This window comes from Cyprinus carpio, chromosome B21, assembly GCF_018340385.1.
Source record: "Cyprinus carpio isolate SPL01 chromosome B21, ASM1834038v1, whole genome shotgun sequence".
NCBI classification, from domain to species: Eukaryota; Metazoa; Chordata; class Actinopteri; order Cypriniformes; family Cyprinidae; genus Cyprinus; species Cyprinus carpio.
Window position 1 is genome coordinate 1,229,465 of NC_056617.1, and position 12,500 is coordinate 1,241,964.

The 12,500-nt window shown below is 39.5% G+C and overlaps 1 protein-coding gene across 1 annotated transcript in view; it reads left to right on the forward strand.

Annotated features, from left to right (window-relative positions):
- LOC109108518 (junction-mediating and -regulatory protein-like) overlaps window positions 1–9,975 on the forward strand; it is a 15,885-nt gene extending 5,910 nt beyond the window's left edge. The window contains exons 2-10 of the mRNA XM_042748023.1: window positions 788–961; window positions 3,221–3,371; window positions 5,123–5,292; window positions 5,411–5,576; window positions 6,635–6,822; window positions 7,141–7,215; window positions 7,291–7,377; window positions 8,566–9,079; window positions 9,511–9,975. Coding sequence (XP_042603957.1) covers window positions 788–961; window positions 3,221–3,371; window positions 5,123–5,292; window positions 5,411–5,576; window positions 6,635–6,822; window positions 7,141–7,215; window positions 7,291–7,377; window positions 8,566–9,079; window positions 9,511–9,812 — 1,827 coding nt within the window. The 3' untranslated portion in view covers window positions 9,813–9,975. The remainder of the gene's footprint in view (window positions 1–787; window positions 962–3,220; window positions 3,372–5,122; window positions 5,293–5,410; window positions 5,577–6,634; window positions 6,823–7,140; window positions 7,216–7,290; window positions 7,378–8,565; window positions 9,080–9,510) is intronic.
- Window positions 9,976–12,500: the final 2,525 nt, after the last annotated feature.

Here is a 12,500-nt window from a genome sequence, read left to right on the forward strand (position 1 = left end):
CTTAAACCTGTTTCAGTTGCCAAGGCAAAATGTCAAATTTTCATTTAGTTTGTTTTTATGTAATATTAATACTTTATTTAAGCTTTATTTTGGTTAACAGAAATATTTTATAATAGTTTTAAACAATAAACAATTTGGCCAAAGTCAGTTATATTAAAATTATAATGATGAAATTAGTTTTTAAGAACAATAATGTTATCTGTGCAGTGCGTTCAGTCTGTAATTAGTGTTGAGCAGTATTCTCGGAGGTAGGGCTGTGTTTGTTTTGGTGATTTCAAATCTCAACAGTTTCTCTGAAATCCCTCACTGCACCTGCGCACCTGTTCTCCGCACGCCGCTGACTCAGCTGGACTTGATTGTTGAAGATTTGGCTGATCTTGGATTGGTTGGTTCTTTGAAGCTCATCCCAGAGTTGCTGTCATAGCAACAGATCCTTAAGCTTAAACCTGCTCGGGAGCAGCTTATTTCATGTAAACAGGATTAGATTGCATCTTTGTAAGAAGAACTGATACTTAAAATCTGTCCCAGCCACCGCTACATTTTTAGAAGAGTTCCCTACTGTTTCAGTGCGTTCCTGCTGGTCAGTGTCAGAGGAGCCAAATCAAAGACAAGAAGTCAGACTAACTGTAATAAGCCTGGCTTATCTGGAAAGCTTGTTTTATGGAACAGCCCCCTGAAGCCCTTCAAGCTTCTTTTTAGTTGATCAGCGCTGCTCATGATGAGTTTGTGGAGCTGGAGCTTGTGTGGATCATTCGTGTGTGACACGTGTGTGTGTGTGTGTGTGCAGCTGCTGGAGAAGCAGCGCGGCGTGGAGCGGATGGTGGAGCTGCTGCAGCTGTACGCGGAGCAGGACGAGGCGTATGGAGATCTGGTGGAGGCCACGACTGAGCTCTACCACTACCTGCTGCAGCCCTTCAGAGACATGCGCGAGCTGGCCATGCTGCGCAGACAGCAGATCAAGGTACACACACACACACACACACATCCTCCTGCTGCCATAGCAACCGCTGCTGAGCCCCTGCTCTAATCACATTAAGAGTGGAGTAAGAGAGAATCGTGTGTGTGTGTGTGTGTGTGTGTGTGTGAGAGACTAAACCAGTGTCATGACTCAGCACTTCATTGAGAGTTTACAAACACACACACACACACACACACACACACACACACACACACACAAAACACCTGTATGCAAATGACCCTCTCACTCTGTTTCTACAGTTCACCTCACAAACTGACAGTTCAGGTTTCTGTGTGTGTGTGTGTGTGTGTGTGTGTGTGTGTGTGTGTGTGTGTGTGTGTGTGTGGGTGTGTGACACTATGAAGCCCCTCATCATTCACACAAAAACACAGGCAAATACTGTCTGCTCACATTTGCATGTTTTCTGTGAATTAAGGGATTTTTATAGAAATACTGTCTGCTCACATTTGCATGTTTTCTGTGAATTAAGGGATTTTTATAGTAAAAACAATCACATACCTACACATCACAATGAGGACAAACACACTCACAAGTCTCAGTTAGCTTAGCGGCAGTACAACAAACAATAAATACAAAGAAACACATAAGATAAGAAGAAATATTGTTTAGCAAACACACTCATATACACAAACACATATAATATTGTTAAGAGTTTTATTTTAGAATATTGTTAGATTTTGGTGTGTTTGTGTTTTGAGGGTCTTATATTGTATATATTGAATGAATATGTCATTATAAAAAATTAAAACACACACTCTCTCACTCACACTCATACACTTATACACAAATAACACATAAATGCATACACATGCACACACGCACACACACACACACTCTTTCTCTCTCTCACACACACACACACACACACACACACACACAAATGAACATATGGGCAGCGAGCGCCACATGAATGAATGCATGAGATGAATGAGTGACTGAGGCATTATGGGATGCCCAGGTTGAGTGTCATGTGATCAGAGGTGCAGTGTGGGTATCGCATTTCCATACATGAACACGCACGCGAGTCCAGACGTCCTGCTGGTGGTCAGAAGAGTCTCGTAGATCAGCGGCACGAGCCAATCACTGAAAACAAGACCAAACAAGCAGAGTTTAGATTAAACACTGGTTTTACAATCAAAGAATTCAATATTTTAATTCAGCAAGGATGCATTAAATTGATCTAAAGCAACAGTAAAGACAAAAGATTTCTATTTCAAATAAATGCTGTTCTTTTGAACTTTCTGTTCATCTGTGAATCCTGAAAAATATAATGTATCACAGTTTCCACAAAAATATTGTGCAGCACAACTGTGTTCAACATTGATAATAATCAGAAATGTTTCTTGAGCAGCAGATCATCATATACAAATGATTTCTGAAGATCATGTGACACTGAAGACTGGAGTAATGATGCTGAAAATACAGCTGCACATCACAGAAATACATTACACTTTAACAGAGATTCACACAGAAAACAGATATTTTAAACCATAATAATATTTCACTGTTTATAATGTATTTTTGATCAAATAAATGTAGCCTCAGGGAGCAGAAGAAACCTTTTTTTTCTTTCAGAAACACTAAAAAAATCATAATTATTTCACATTTTTGACTGAAAGTGTGATTAAAGCTAAAAGCAACGTGAAAATTTTTATTATAAATTTTTTATTATAAATATTTTTCTAGTTTTTAAAATATTTTATATATTTTGTCATTTTGGGAATAAATATATTTTAAAGTCCTGTTCCAGTAAATCACAGATAAAAATTAATTGGTTTAAAAAGCTAGGAGTGTTGGAGCATCAGATATTGTTCTGATTCAGTGAGTTGAACTGAAGATCCAGATCAGTCAGATTTGTGAACGAATCTTCAGAATGCTTTATTGAAAATATCTGGTTTTCATAAAGCATCATACAGCCTCAGAAGATCCTGAGAATAAAGCATTGTGTTTGAAGTTTGAGTCCAAACAGAGATTTAACGACTCCTCATGTGACTCTTAGATGACAGAAACAGGTTTATAAGGACATGAGGGCGAGGAAATGATGACTGAACAATCATTTATGAGTGAACTAACATTTGAAATGCTTCATGTGTTTGAACTTCAGTTTGTTTTCTGAACATCAGTGTTCATGTGACATCATCAGATCATGTTAATATGTGCTGGGCGGCGGTGAGATCAGGATAATTAAAGCATGACGTCAGATGACTCTCTCAGGACTGTGTGTGTGTGTGTGTGTGTCAGATCTCTCTGGAGACGGAGCGTCTGGGTCCGCGGCGGGTGGAGTCTCTGCGCAGGGAGGATGAGGACTGGCAGAGGAAGGCTCACACTGCTGTGCTGTCCATACAGGACCTGACCGTTAAATACTTCGAGACCACGGCCCGCGCTCAGAAAGGTGAGACGCCAAACTGAGACAGACTCAATCCAGAGGAACAACGTCCTGAAGCAAAGAAGACTGCTTTCTTAATAGTTTTTTAAGAACCCTTAAATCAGAATAAATTACTTAATACCAGGCAAATATAGAACCATACTTTTTTTTCCTTTTGAATCAAACAAAAATATGTATATGTTGTGATCATTGCACATGAGCACATCATGATTGCTTTGCTGAAACTATGTATCATGCAACCCTAGCATGTATTTATGCAATTTAATAATTTATCATTTTTATATTTAATAATTTTACAATAATGACACTCCTAAATTCAGTTAAAATAAAAAAAAGTCTGAACATGAACTTGTCATTCTTGAAGTGTCAGAGATACTGTGAGGATCTTGGAGTCAAATGCTGATTTACACTTTCTCTACTTTACTCTACTCTACTCTCCTCTCCTCTACTGTACTCTACTCTACTCTACTCTACTCTCCTCTCCTCTACTGTCCTCTACTGTCCTCTACTCTACTCTCCTCTCCTGTCCTCTACTCTACTCTCCTGTCCTCTACTCTACTCTACTCTCCTCTCCTGTCCTCTACTCTAATCTACTGTCCTCTAATCTACTGTCCTCTACTCTACTCTACTCTACTCTACTCTACTCTACTCTCCTGTCCTCTACTGTCCTCTACTCTGCTCTACTCTACTCTACTCTCCTGTCCTCTACTCTAATCTACTGTCCTCTAATCTACTGTCCTCTACTCTACTCTACTCTACTGTCCTCTACTCAACTCTACTTTCCTCTACTCTACTTTTCTCTACTGTCCTCTACTCTAATCTACTCTACTCTCCTGTCCTCTACTCTACTCTCCTGTCCTCTACTCTACTTTTCTCTACTGTCCTCTACTCTAATCTACTCTACTCTCCTGTCCTCTACTCTACTCTCCTCTACTCTCCTCTACTGTCCTCTAATCTACTCTACTCTACTGTCCTCTATTCTACTCTACTCTACTGTACTCTACTCTCCTCTACTGTCCTCTACTGTAATCTACTCTACTCTACTGTCCTCTACTCTACTCTACTTTACTCTCCTGTCCTCTACTCTACTCTACTCTACTCTACTTTACTCTCCTGTCCTCTACTCTACTGTCCTCTACTCTACTCTCCTCTACTGTCCTCTACTCTACTCTCCTGTCCTCTACTCTACTCTGCTGTCCTCTACTCTACTCTACTCTACTCTACTGTCCCCAATTCTACTCTACTCTCCTCTACTCAACTCTACTTTCCTCTACTGTCCTCTACTCTACTCTCCTCTACTGTCCTCTACTCTACTATACTCTACTGTCCTCTACTCTACTCTACTCTACTGTCCTCTACTCTACTCTACTTTACTCTCCTGTCCTCTACTCTACTCTACTCTACTCTACTTTACTCTCCTGTCCTCTACTCTACTCTCCTCTACTGTCCTCTACTCTACTCTGCTCTCCTCTACTGTCCTCTACTCTACTTTACTATACTGTCCTCTACTCTACTCTCCTGTCCTCTACTCTACTCTCCTCTACTCTCTTTTATTTTATTTTACTTTCTTTTACTGTCCTCTACTCTCCTCTCCTGTCCTGACCTCTACTCTACTCTACTCTCCTCTACTGTCCTCTACTCTACTCTGCTCTCCTCTACTGTCCTCTACTCTACTCTGCTCTACTCTACTGTCCTCTATTCTACTCTCCTCTTCTGTCCTCTACTCTACTCTACTCTACTTTACTCTCCTGTCCTATTGTTGTACGAGCGCATGCGCACCGACCAGAGGAAGTTTGGGAAAGCTGCGTGGGGGGCAGCAGTGGAGCGCATGGAGAAACTCCAGTATGACGTTTCTAAAGAAACACTGCAGCTGATGCGTGCCAAAGAGATCTGCCTGGAACAGAGGAAACACGGACTGAGAGAAGAGGTTCATACACACACACCCCGCACACACAGATATACACACATACATATATATATATACATACACTCACATAAAGTGTGTGTGTGTGTGTCACCTGCGGTCTGTGTGTATGTGTCTGCAGATGCAGGGTCTGCAGGGGGGCGAGGAGGCTGTGGTGCGTCTGGACCAGCTGGAGGCCATGTACTACGAGCTCCAGCTGCAGCTCTACGAGATCAAGTTCGAGATCCTGAAGTACGAGGAGCTGCTGCAGACGGCACAGCTGCAGAGTCTGCGCAGACAGATGAGCGGTGAGCGTCTGCACTCCGGACTCAAGTCAAGTCACCTGTGTTTATACAGCGCTTTTAACAGTACAGATTGTGTCCAAGCAGCTTTACAGTATCAAAATCCCACCGGTCACAATAGTGACCGTAAAAAAGGTTTTCAATGAAATATGTGCAGAATCACATGTTTAGTGCAAATCGTCACATGACCAGAGAAGTTTATTTCCTCTTTGCGCCTTGAGTAAATGCTGACTGCATCCAAAACAAAGCCTAGTAAAGTGTGTTAACATAAGGATATGACATGGATTTTTGGTACACATTATCTTTAGGGTGTCTAGTATTAATATATGAATTAACGTATATAGAGTTTTGTTGAGTGTGGTCATAGAATGAGAAACATGTTGATGGTGACAATAGTGACCGCTGGGATAACAGTGAGCTTAGGTTTACATATAAATCCAATTGCAGTTGCTGCACTAAAATAAAAGTTCAAATGTAACAAATAAGTTACAAGATTGATGTTTTAATACTGCCAGCACTGATATAAAAATTAGATTTTATATATATATATATATATATATATATATATATAAATAAAACAAAAACATATATAAAACAAAAAAATTACATTTTTCAAATACATTGATGGTTGTATTTATTCGTCTTTCATCTCAGTATTCCTGTAACTGTTGTATAAGGTTTTTTTTAATGCATAATAGTAAATTCAGTACACACATTATCACACCAAACACAATTTTCTTTTTCCTGACAATTTTTTCAAAATATAATTATGAACATAATTATTGATTATTTTAATTGTTTATTTTTGAAAAAGAATGATAATTCTTGATTTTTGCAAAGGCTTAGGTTAAATAGGAAAAGTAGTGTGTATTAATGCAAAACAGTAAACACTTAATTTTCAGTTAAAGGCAGTTCATCATTGATTCAGTGATGTCATCGTCCAGCTCAGTTTAAATGGAATCTGTGCAATCAAGTTGATGATGTCACTGGATATTAAGTGTCCGAAGCCATCAGAAACAATCAGAATGTGTGTAAGCCGTGACGTTGTGTGTGTGTGTTTGCAGAGAGGCAGGAGGAGGTGGTTTACTACGACACCTACGAGAGTCCTGACGCCATGAAGTCCACCGACGACCCCTGGACCCCTCTGACCCCCCACAGAGACGACGTGGCCAAACTCCAGCAGAGGACCAGACAGCTGGAGGCCCGCAGAGGACGCATCACCGCCAAGAAAGCCTACCTCAAACACAAGAAGGTACCAGAGATGGAAAAATTTGATCAGAGTATAAGAATGATTGAGTATGTTTGAGTGGACAACAATATTCCGATCAAGACAATACTCTGATTAAGAATCTACCATGTAAACAGAGATTTTTGATTACATTAATCTATCGGCATGATCTAACAATTTCTGTTTGGCCAATATTTGGCTTTTTCTAATAATCATCTTCTGTGTTTGGGTGATACTCTGCAATTTTTTAAATGATCAGCATCAGCTAATAATTTTTTTTTTTCTATTTGTGCTCCACTTGTGCTATTTAATTTTTCTGTTTGGCCGATATCTCGTTCTCAGGAAATCTGCATCATCAACCACACACAGAAGCGGCAGGGCGGTCCGGACGGCGTTTCCCAGCAAGCTTTGCTGCAGGTGCGAGTCTAAACAGCAGTGTAATGCTGATGATGAATCACATGTTGATCTCACATGAATCACCTGTGTCTGCAGGATGAAGAGGAGGAAGAGGAGCAGCGGCTGTCCAGAGTCAGTCAGGAGAGACAGAGGACACTGGACCGACTGCGCAGCTTCAGACAGGTCAGACACAAACTCAGAAAACACAGTCTTACACACCAGAAACACTCACATCACAGCATCACGATCATACAGAAACTCCTGGACTGAACCACATCCGTCTGATTCACTCAGTCACGTCTGCCTCTGCTTGCTGTGAATACAGTCTCTTCTACAACTATTCAGAATCATTTTCTTTTGTTGAAATAAAGCTGAAATTAAATATTAATATTAAATATTAAACTGCTTGCCTTCAAACCAAACTTATGCTTTCAAAAATTGTTTTTGTTAAGCGAAATTAAACTGAAATAAAATTTAAATAATATTAGAAAAAACTTTAGAAATGTTGCCTTGGCCACTAAGTAAAATAAAATTGTTGAAGTATTAAAATTACTAAAATAAGGAATAATGACTAAAGAAAATAACTACAATTAATGAAAATGAAGCAAAATAAAAATATAAAAACTCAAAATTGAAATGAAAAATTTAAATGAAGCTAAAATAGAATTGATTATAAATATTAGATGAAAAACTTGAAAAACAAAAATATTAGATGGAAAACCTAAACAAAAATAAGAAATGTTGCCTTGGCAACTAAACAAAATTGAAGTAACTGAAAAACTGAACTAAAAGATAAATAAATCTAAATAGAAAATATATTAAAAAAAATAGCTAATAAAAGCTGCAAATAAATTGAAAAAGAAAAAAAACACTTGAAATAGTTTTTGTTACTTGAAATAAATCTTATTATTTTAATTTTGGTTGGCAAGACAACATTGCTAACTTTTATTTAAGTTAAATTACCAAGCTTAGTAAAATATTGAAATTACTAAAATAAAAATATCTAAATGAAGAATTCAGATGCAAAAGCCTCTAAGTGCCGCCTGAAATTTTCTTCTAAATTGAGCATCTTTATCAGGCTTCTGTGTGTAGGTTCAGTCATTTCACGGCACTCAGAGGCTTTTGCATCTGAAATCTCAAATAGAGAGAGAAAAAAAACAAAAACTGATAAAAATGACAAGGGCACATAACAATGACTAAAGTGAAACTATAAACAAGCTAGTTCAAAATATTAATAGTTAGTATAAAAGTAAAAGTAGCAAGTAGTAATACTAAGATAATACTGCTACTGCTTATTGTTTGATTCAAGCACATCTCCAGCACATTAAAATCCTGAGCTTTGACTGGCTGTGTGCTGATTGGTCTCCGCAGCGCTACCCCGGTCAGGTGACTCTGAAGTCCACTCGTCTGCGTGTGGCGTACTCCAGGAAGAGGGCAGGCGCGAGGCCAGAGCAGACGCAGACGCAGACGCAGACGGCCAGCGTGCAGACGGACGACGCTCCGGCTCCGGCTCCGGCTCCGGCTCCGGCTGCGCTGGAACATTCGGCTGGAGTGCCAGAGCTGCGCCGGCCCGAGAGCTTCCTGTCCCTGCCTCCGATGGGCGGAGCCGTGGCCGAAGCCCCGCCCCCTGACGCGCACGCATCACTTCCTCCGGTCAGAGAGCTGCTGCTGCTGGACTCGTCCACCTCGCCCATCTCTCCTCCTCTTCCTCCTCCTCCTCCTCCTCCTCCTCCTCCCTCTCTGGAGGAGACGCCCGCGGACGCCAGCCCCGTTCGCTCTCCCCTCGGCCCCTTCACCGCGCGCTTCTTCGACAGCAGCCAGCTGCTCAACGCCAGGAAGAAGCTGAGGAAGACGGCCTCGCTCGAGTCCAGCCAGTGGAGCAGAGGTGAGACGCACACACAGGGTTAAACACAGCTCCCACACAAGACCGGTCTCCATACAGAGCTGTGGATTTAACCAACGCATTACTAGCACTTCAGTTACTGATCAGATTACAAGCAGTGCTGTAACAATGAATCACATCCAAATAAAAGTTTATGTATGTGTGTATACTGTGTATATTATGTAGATATAAATACACACTCATGCATATATATATATATATATATATATATATATGAAAGAAAATCTTTGTTTATATATATATATATATGAATCATATGAATATAAATATATACATGTAAATATTTTCAAAATATATGCTGTATGTTTGTCTCTTTATATATAAATGATAAATATGTACAGAACACACTCATATTGATTAATTCCAGCACCGCTGCGGTCAGTGTTTGCAGTGACGCTGTGTTGTGTCCTCAGCGAGCTCGCCGATGGACGAGGTTCTGGCCAGTCTGAAGCGCGGGAGCTTCCACCTGCGGAAGGCCGAGCTGCGTGTTCTGGCGCCCGATCCGGATGAGGACGACGACAACAACATCCTGGCTCAGATCCGTAAGGGAGTGCAGCTGCGTAAGGTGCGCAGACAGGAGCACAGCTGCAGGGGAGCGATGGAGTCTGACCCGCTGACCCGCAGCATCCACGAGGCCCTGCGCCGCATCAAAGAGGCTTCGCCCGAGTCCGAGTCCGAGGACGAGACGCCAGCCTGCGCCGACTGGGAGAGCTGAAGTGTGTGTGTGTGTGTGTGTGTGTGTACCTCACCGCAGATCACTGATCATCAGCCCCGAGGGTTTGTTCCACTTACTCTGTTCCCATTCATGTTCTCCTGATCTCCTGAATCACCATCTGTGTCAAAAAACATATTAAATAATAAACTCTTATTTAACTCAATGAATCTAATATAACTCAAACTCAAATTAAATGAAAAAAACTGGAACAAAATAGAAATATTACATAACAAAGCTTAAACTAAATTAAAATGATACATGTTTTCTTGGCAAATTATTGAAAAAAAAAAGCCTGTTTCCACCACTAAATAAAATAAGGTAATTGTGACTTTTTATCTCACAACTGTGAGAAAAAAAGAAAGTCAGAATTGCAAGATATAAACTCACAATTACCTTTTTTCATTTTTTTTTTAGTGGCAGAAACGGGCTTCCATAGAAAAACACTATTATTATTAAGTGGAAATAAATAAGTCTAAACAAATTAAATCTAAATAGTAATATATTAAAATAACAAAGAACACAAAAACAAAATTGCTAAAATTAAGCTAAAAATACTAAAATTAAATAGAAACTGGAAATATAAAATTAAAAAGTACATATATATACATTCTAGGGATGTACCGATATGATCAATATCACGACAGCAGAACGGTCTGGATATAATCGTGGTCAATTATAGGATTTCAGATATATTTAAACTTCTTATTCTGACATAGAAGGTGTTTAAAGTAGTGTTTGGTGTCATTATGCTTTGGCACAGCGTCTGTCAAACGAACTCAAACCGAAAGCTCGATGCGCTTCATCAAGTCTGTTTTTGCTGCGTGTTTTGAGAGTGAAGCACACACTTGGTTCAGACGATCAGCTGGTGATCCGGTGTTTTCCTGCGTCTCAGAACCGCTTCGTTCACACTGAAGGAATGCAGTCGACTCCTTTCTTTGACGTTCTGTGAGTTTAGCGCTCGTTCGAGAACACAAGACACCAGTTCTGCTTTATTTTCACAGCGTTTCACTAGATTTGTAGTTTTTTGTAAACCTGTTTTCACTGAAGCTGGAGTTTCCTTCAAGATAAAAGCTTCAAGTGCAGCTTCAATCACTGACAGTAAATAAATATTACAATAAATACCGTATCGTGGACTTCATATCGCGATATTATCGTATCGTTACATCCCTAACACACACAAATATATATTATAAGAGCATTTTGCTGATGTTCTAATTATAAAAATATTATTTCTTTATTATTACAGGAACGTTACGTTTTAATGTTCTCTGAAACAGTAACCTTTAAGAGGAGCGTTCCTTGAACGAGGTATAAATAATGTTTAAAAAGAGCATAACTGAAGAAAGATTCTAATAATGTTACGAGAAGAACGTTACACTCATAACCTCGCCACAGCGTTAGAATAACACTCGTCCCATGATGCATTAGCAGAGACAATCATTGAAATCAGGTGTTTGATCTGAATGAACTCTACTGAACCATCCACAGGCCTGCAGTCTCAGATCACCGGTTACCCATGATGCCGTGCGCCGGTCGAATTTGACATGTTTTCAACACGTGTACTGTATTAAGCTTTTGATATTATTTGTTTGAATCGTATTCATTGTTCTGTACGTTCTATGCATTTTTACGTGGTCAGTGGATTATTCGGTACTTTTAATTGACTTTTTTGTGTTTATTGAAGCACGGTAAATATTTAAATATGTATAGCAATATCAAGAAATGTACAATGATTTTTTTGAATCTCCAGTTGGCTTTTACTCTGCTTTTCCAAACATTGTACTCCTGATAGTTATTTTGAATTTGCATTTTGCCCCTTACCTAAATAAAGTTTCAAAAGAAACCCCTCCTGTGCTCCTTTATTGTGTGGATGTTACCATCATCATCATCTTCAGATTGAGCTGCGCTGACTCTGTCTGACCACTGGGTGGCAGCAGCTGGGGGCGGGGCTACAGGCATCAGTGGGCGTGTCTGAGCCTACATGCAGATGAGATCACAATCAGCTCCTCATGAATATTCACCTGCTGTTGAAATATTTCCATCAAATATTATTCTGGAAAGCGATATTAAACCAGATGTGTGACCATTTCTGAGGCTCTAATTTAAAACGTTATTCAGTTCTATTGGATATTATTTGTTATTATTTTTTAAATGGTGTCAGACTGGGGTTAGAATTATAAGGTTAAAAGTTTTTTTTTTTTTTTTCTTTTTTATACATCTTTTAAAAAATGACTTATTTTCTCTAGTTATTTTGCTTCTCCAGTAAACATATTTGATTTATGAATGTTTAGATATTTTTTACTGTAAAAAAAGAGACAAAAATACACTTTTTAGCAGTATTTCTCACAGAGATGCACCTGATTTAGTATCTAGTAAAGAATGATTCATCGTTCACTCGCCTCGTGTGTTCTGTGGGACACAAACGCAGACGTTCAGCCGAATGTTCAAGCTGCTCTCATACAAACATCACCTCAACAGAACTTTTCATTACCGTCCTCCATATCCAGGTCTGCAGAGGTCACGTGTATACTGAAGCCGCGTCCAGATACAGTAACATTTACAGTCATCACAGTCATGAGGAACGTTCCATGAACAGAATATCGTTTCCTTTTTTCTTCTGATTTGAGGTGAAATATGATTTTCTTCACAAACATTCACAAAGAGAAAAACAACACCGTTGGTCATTTT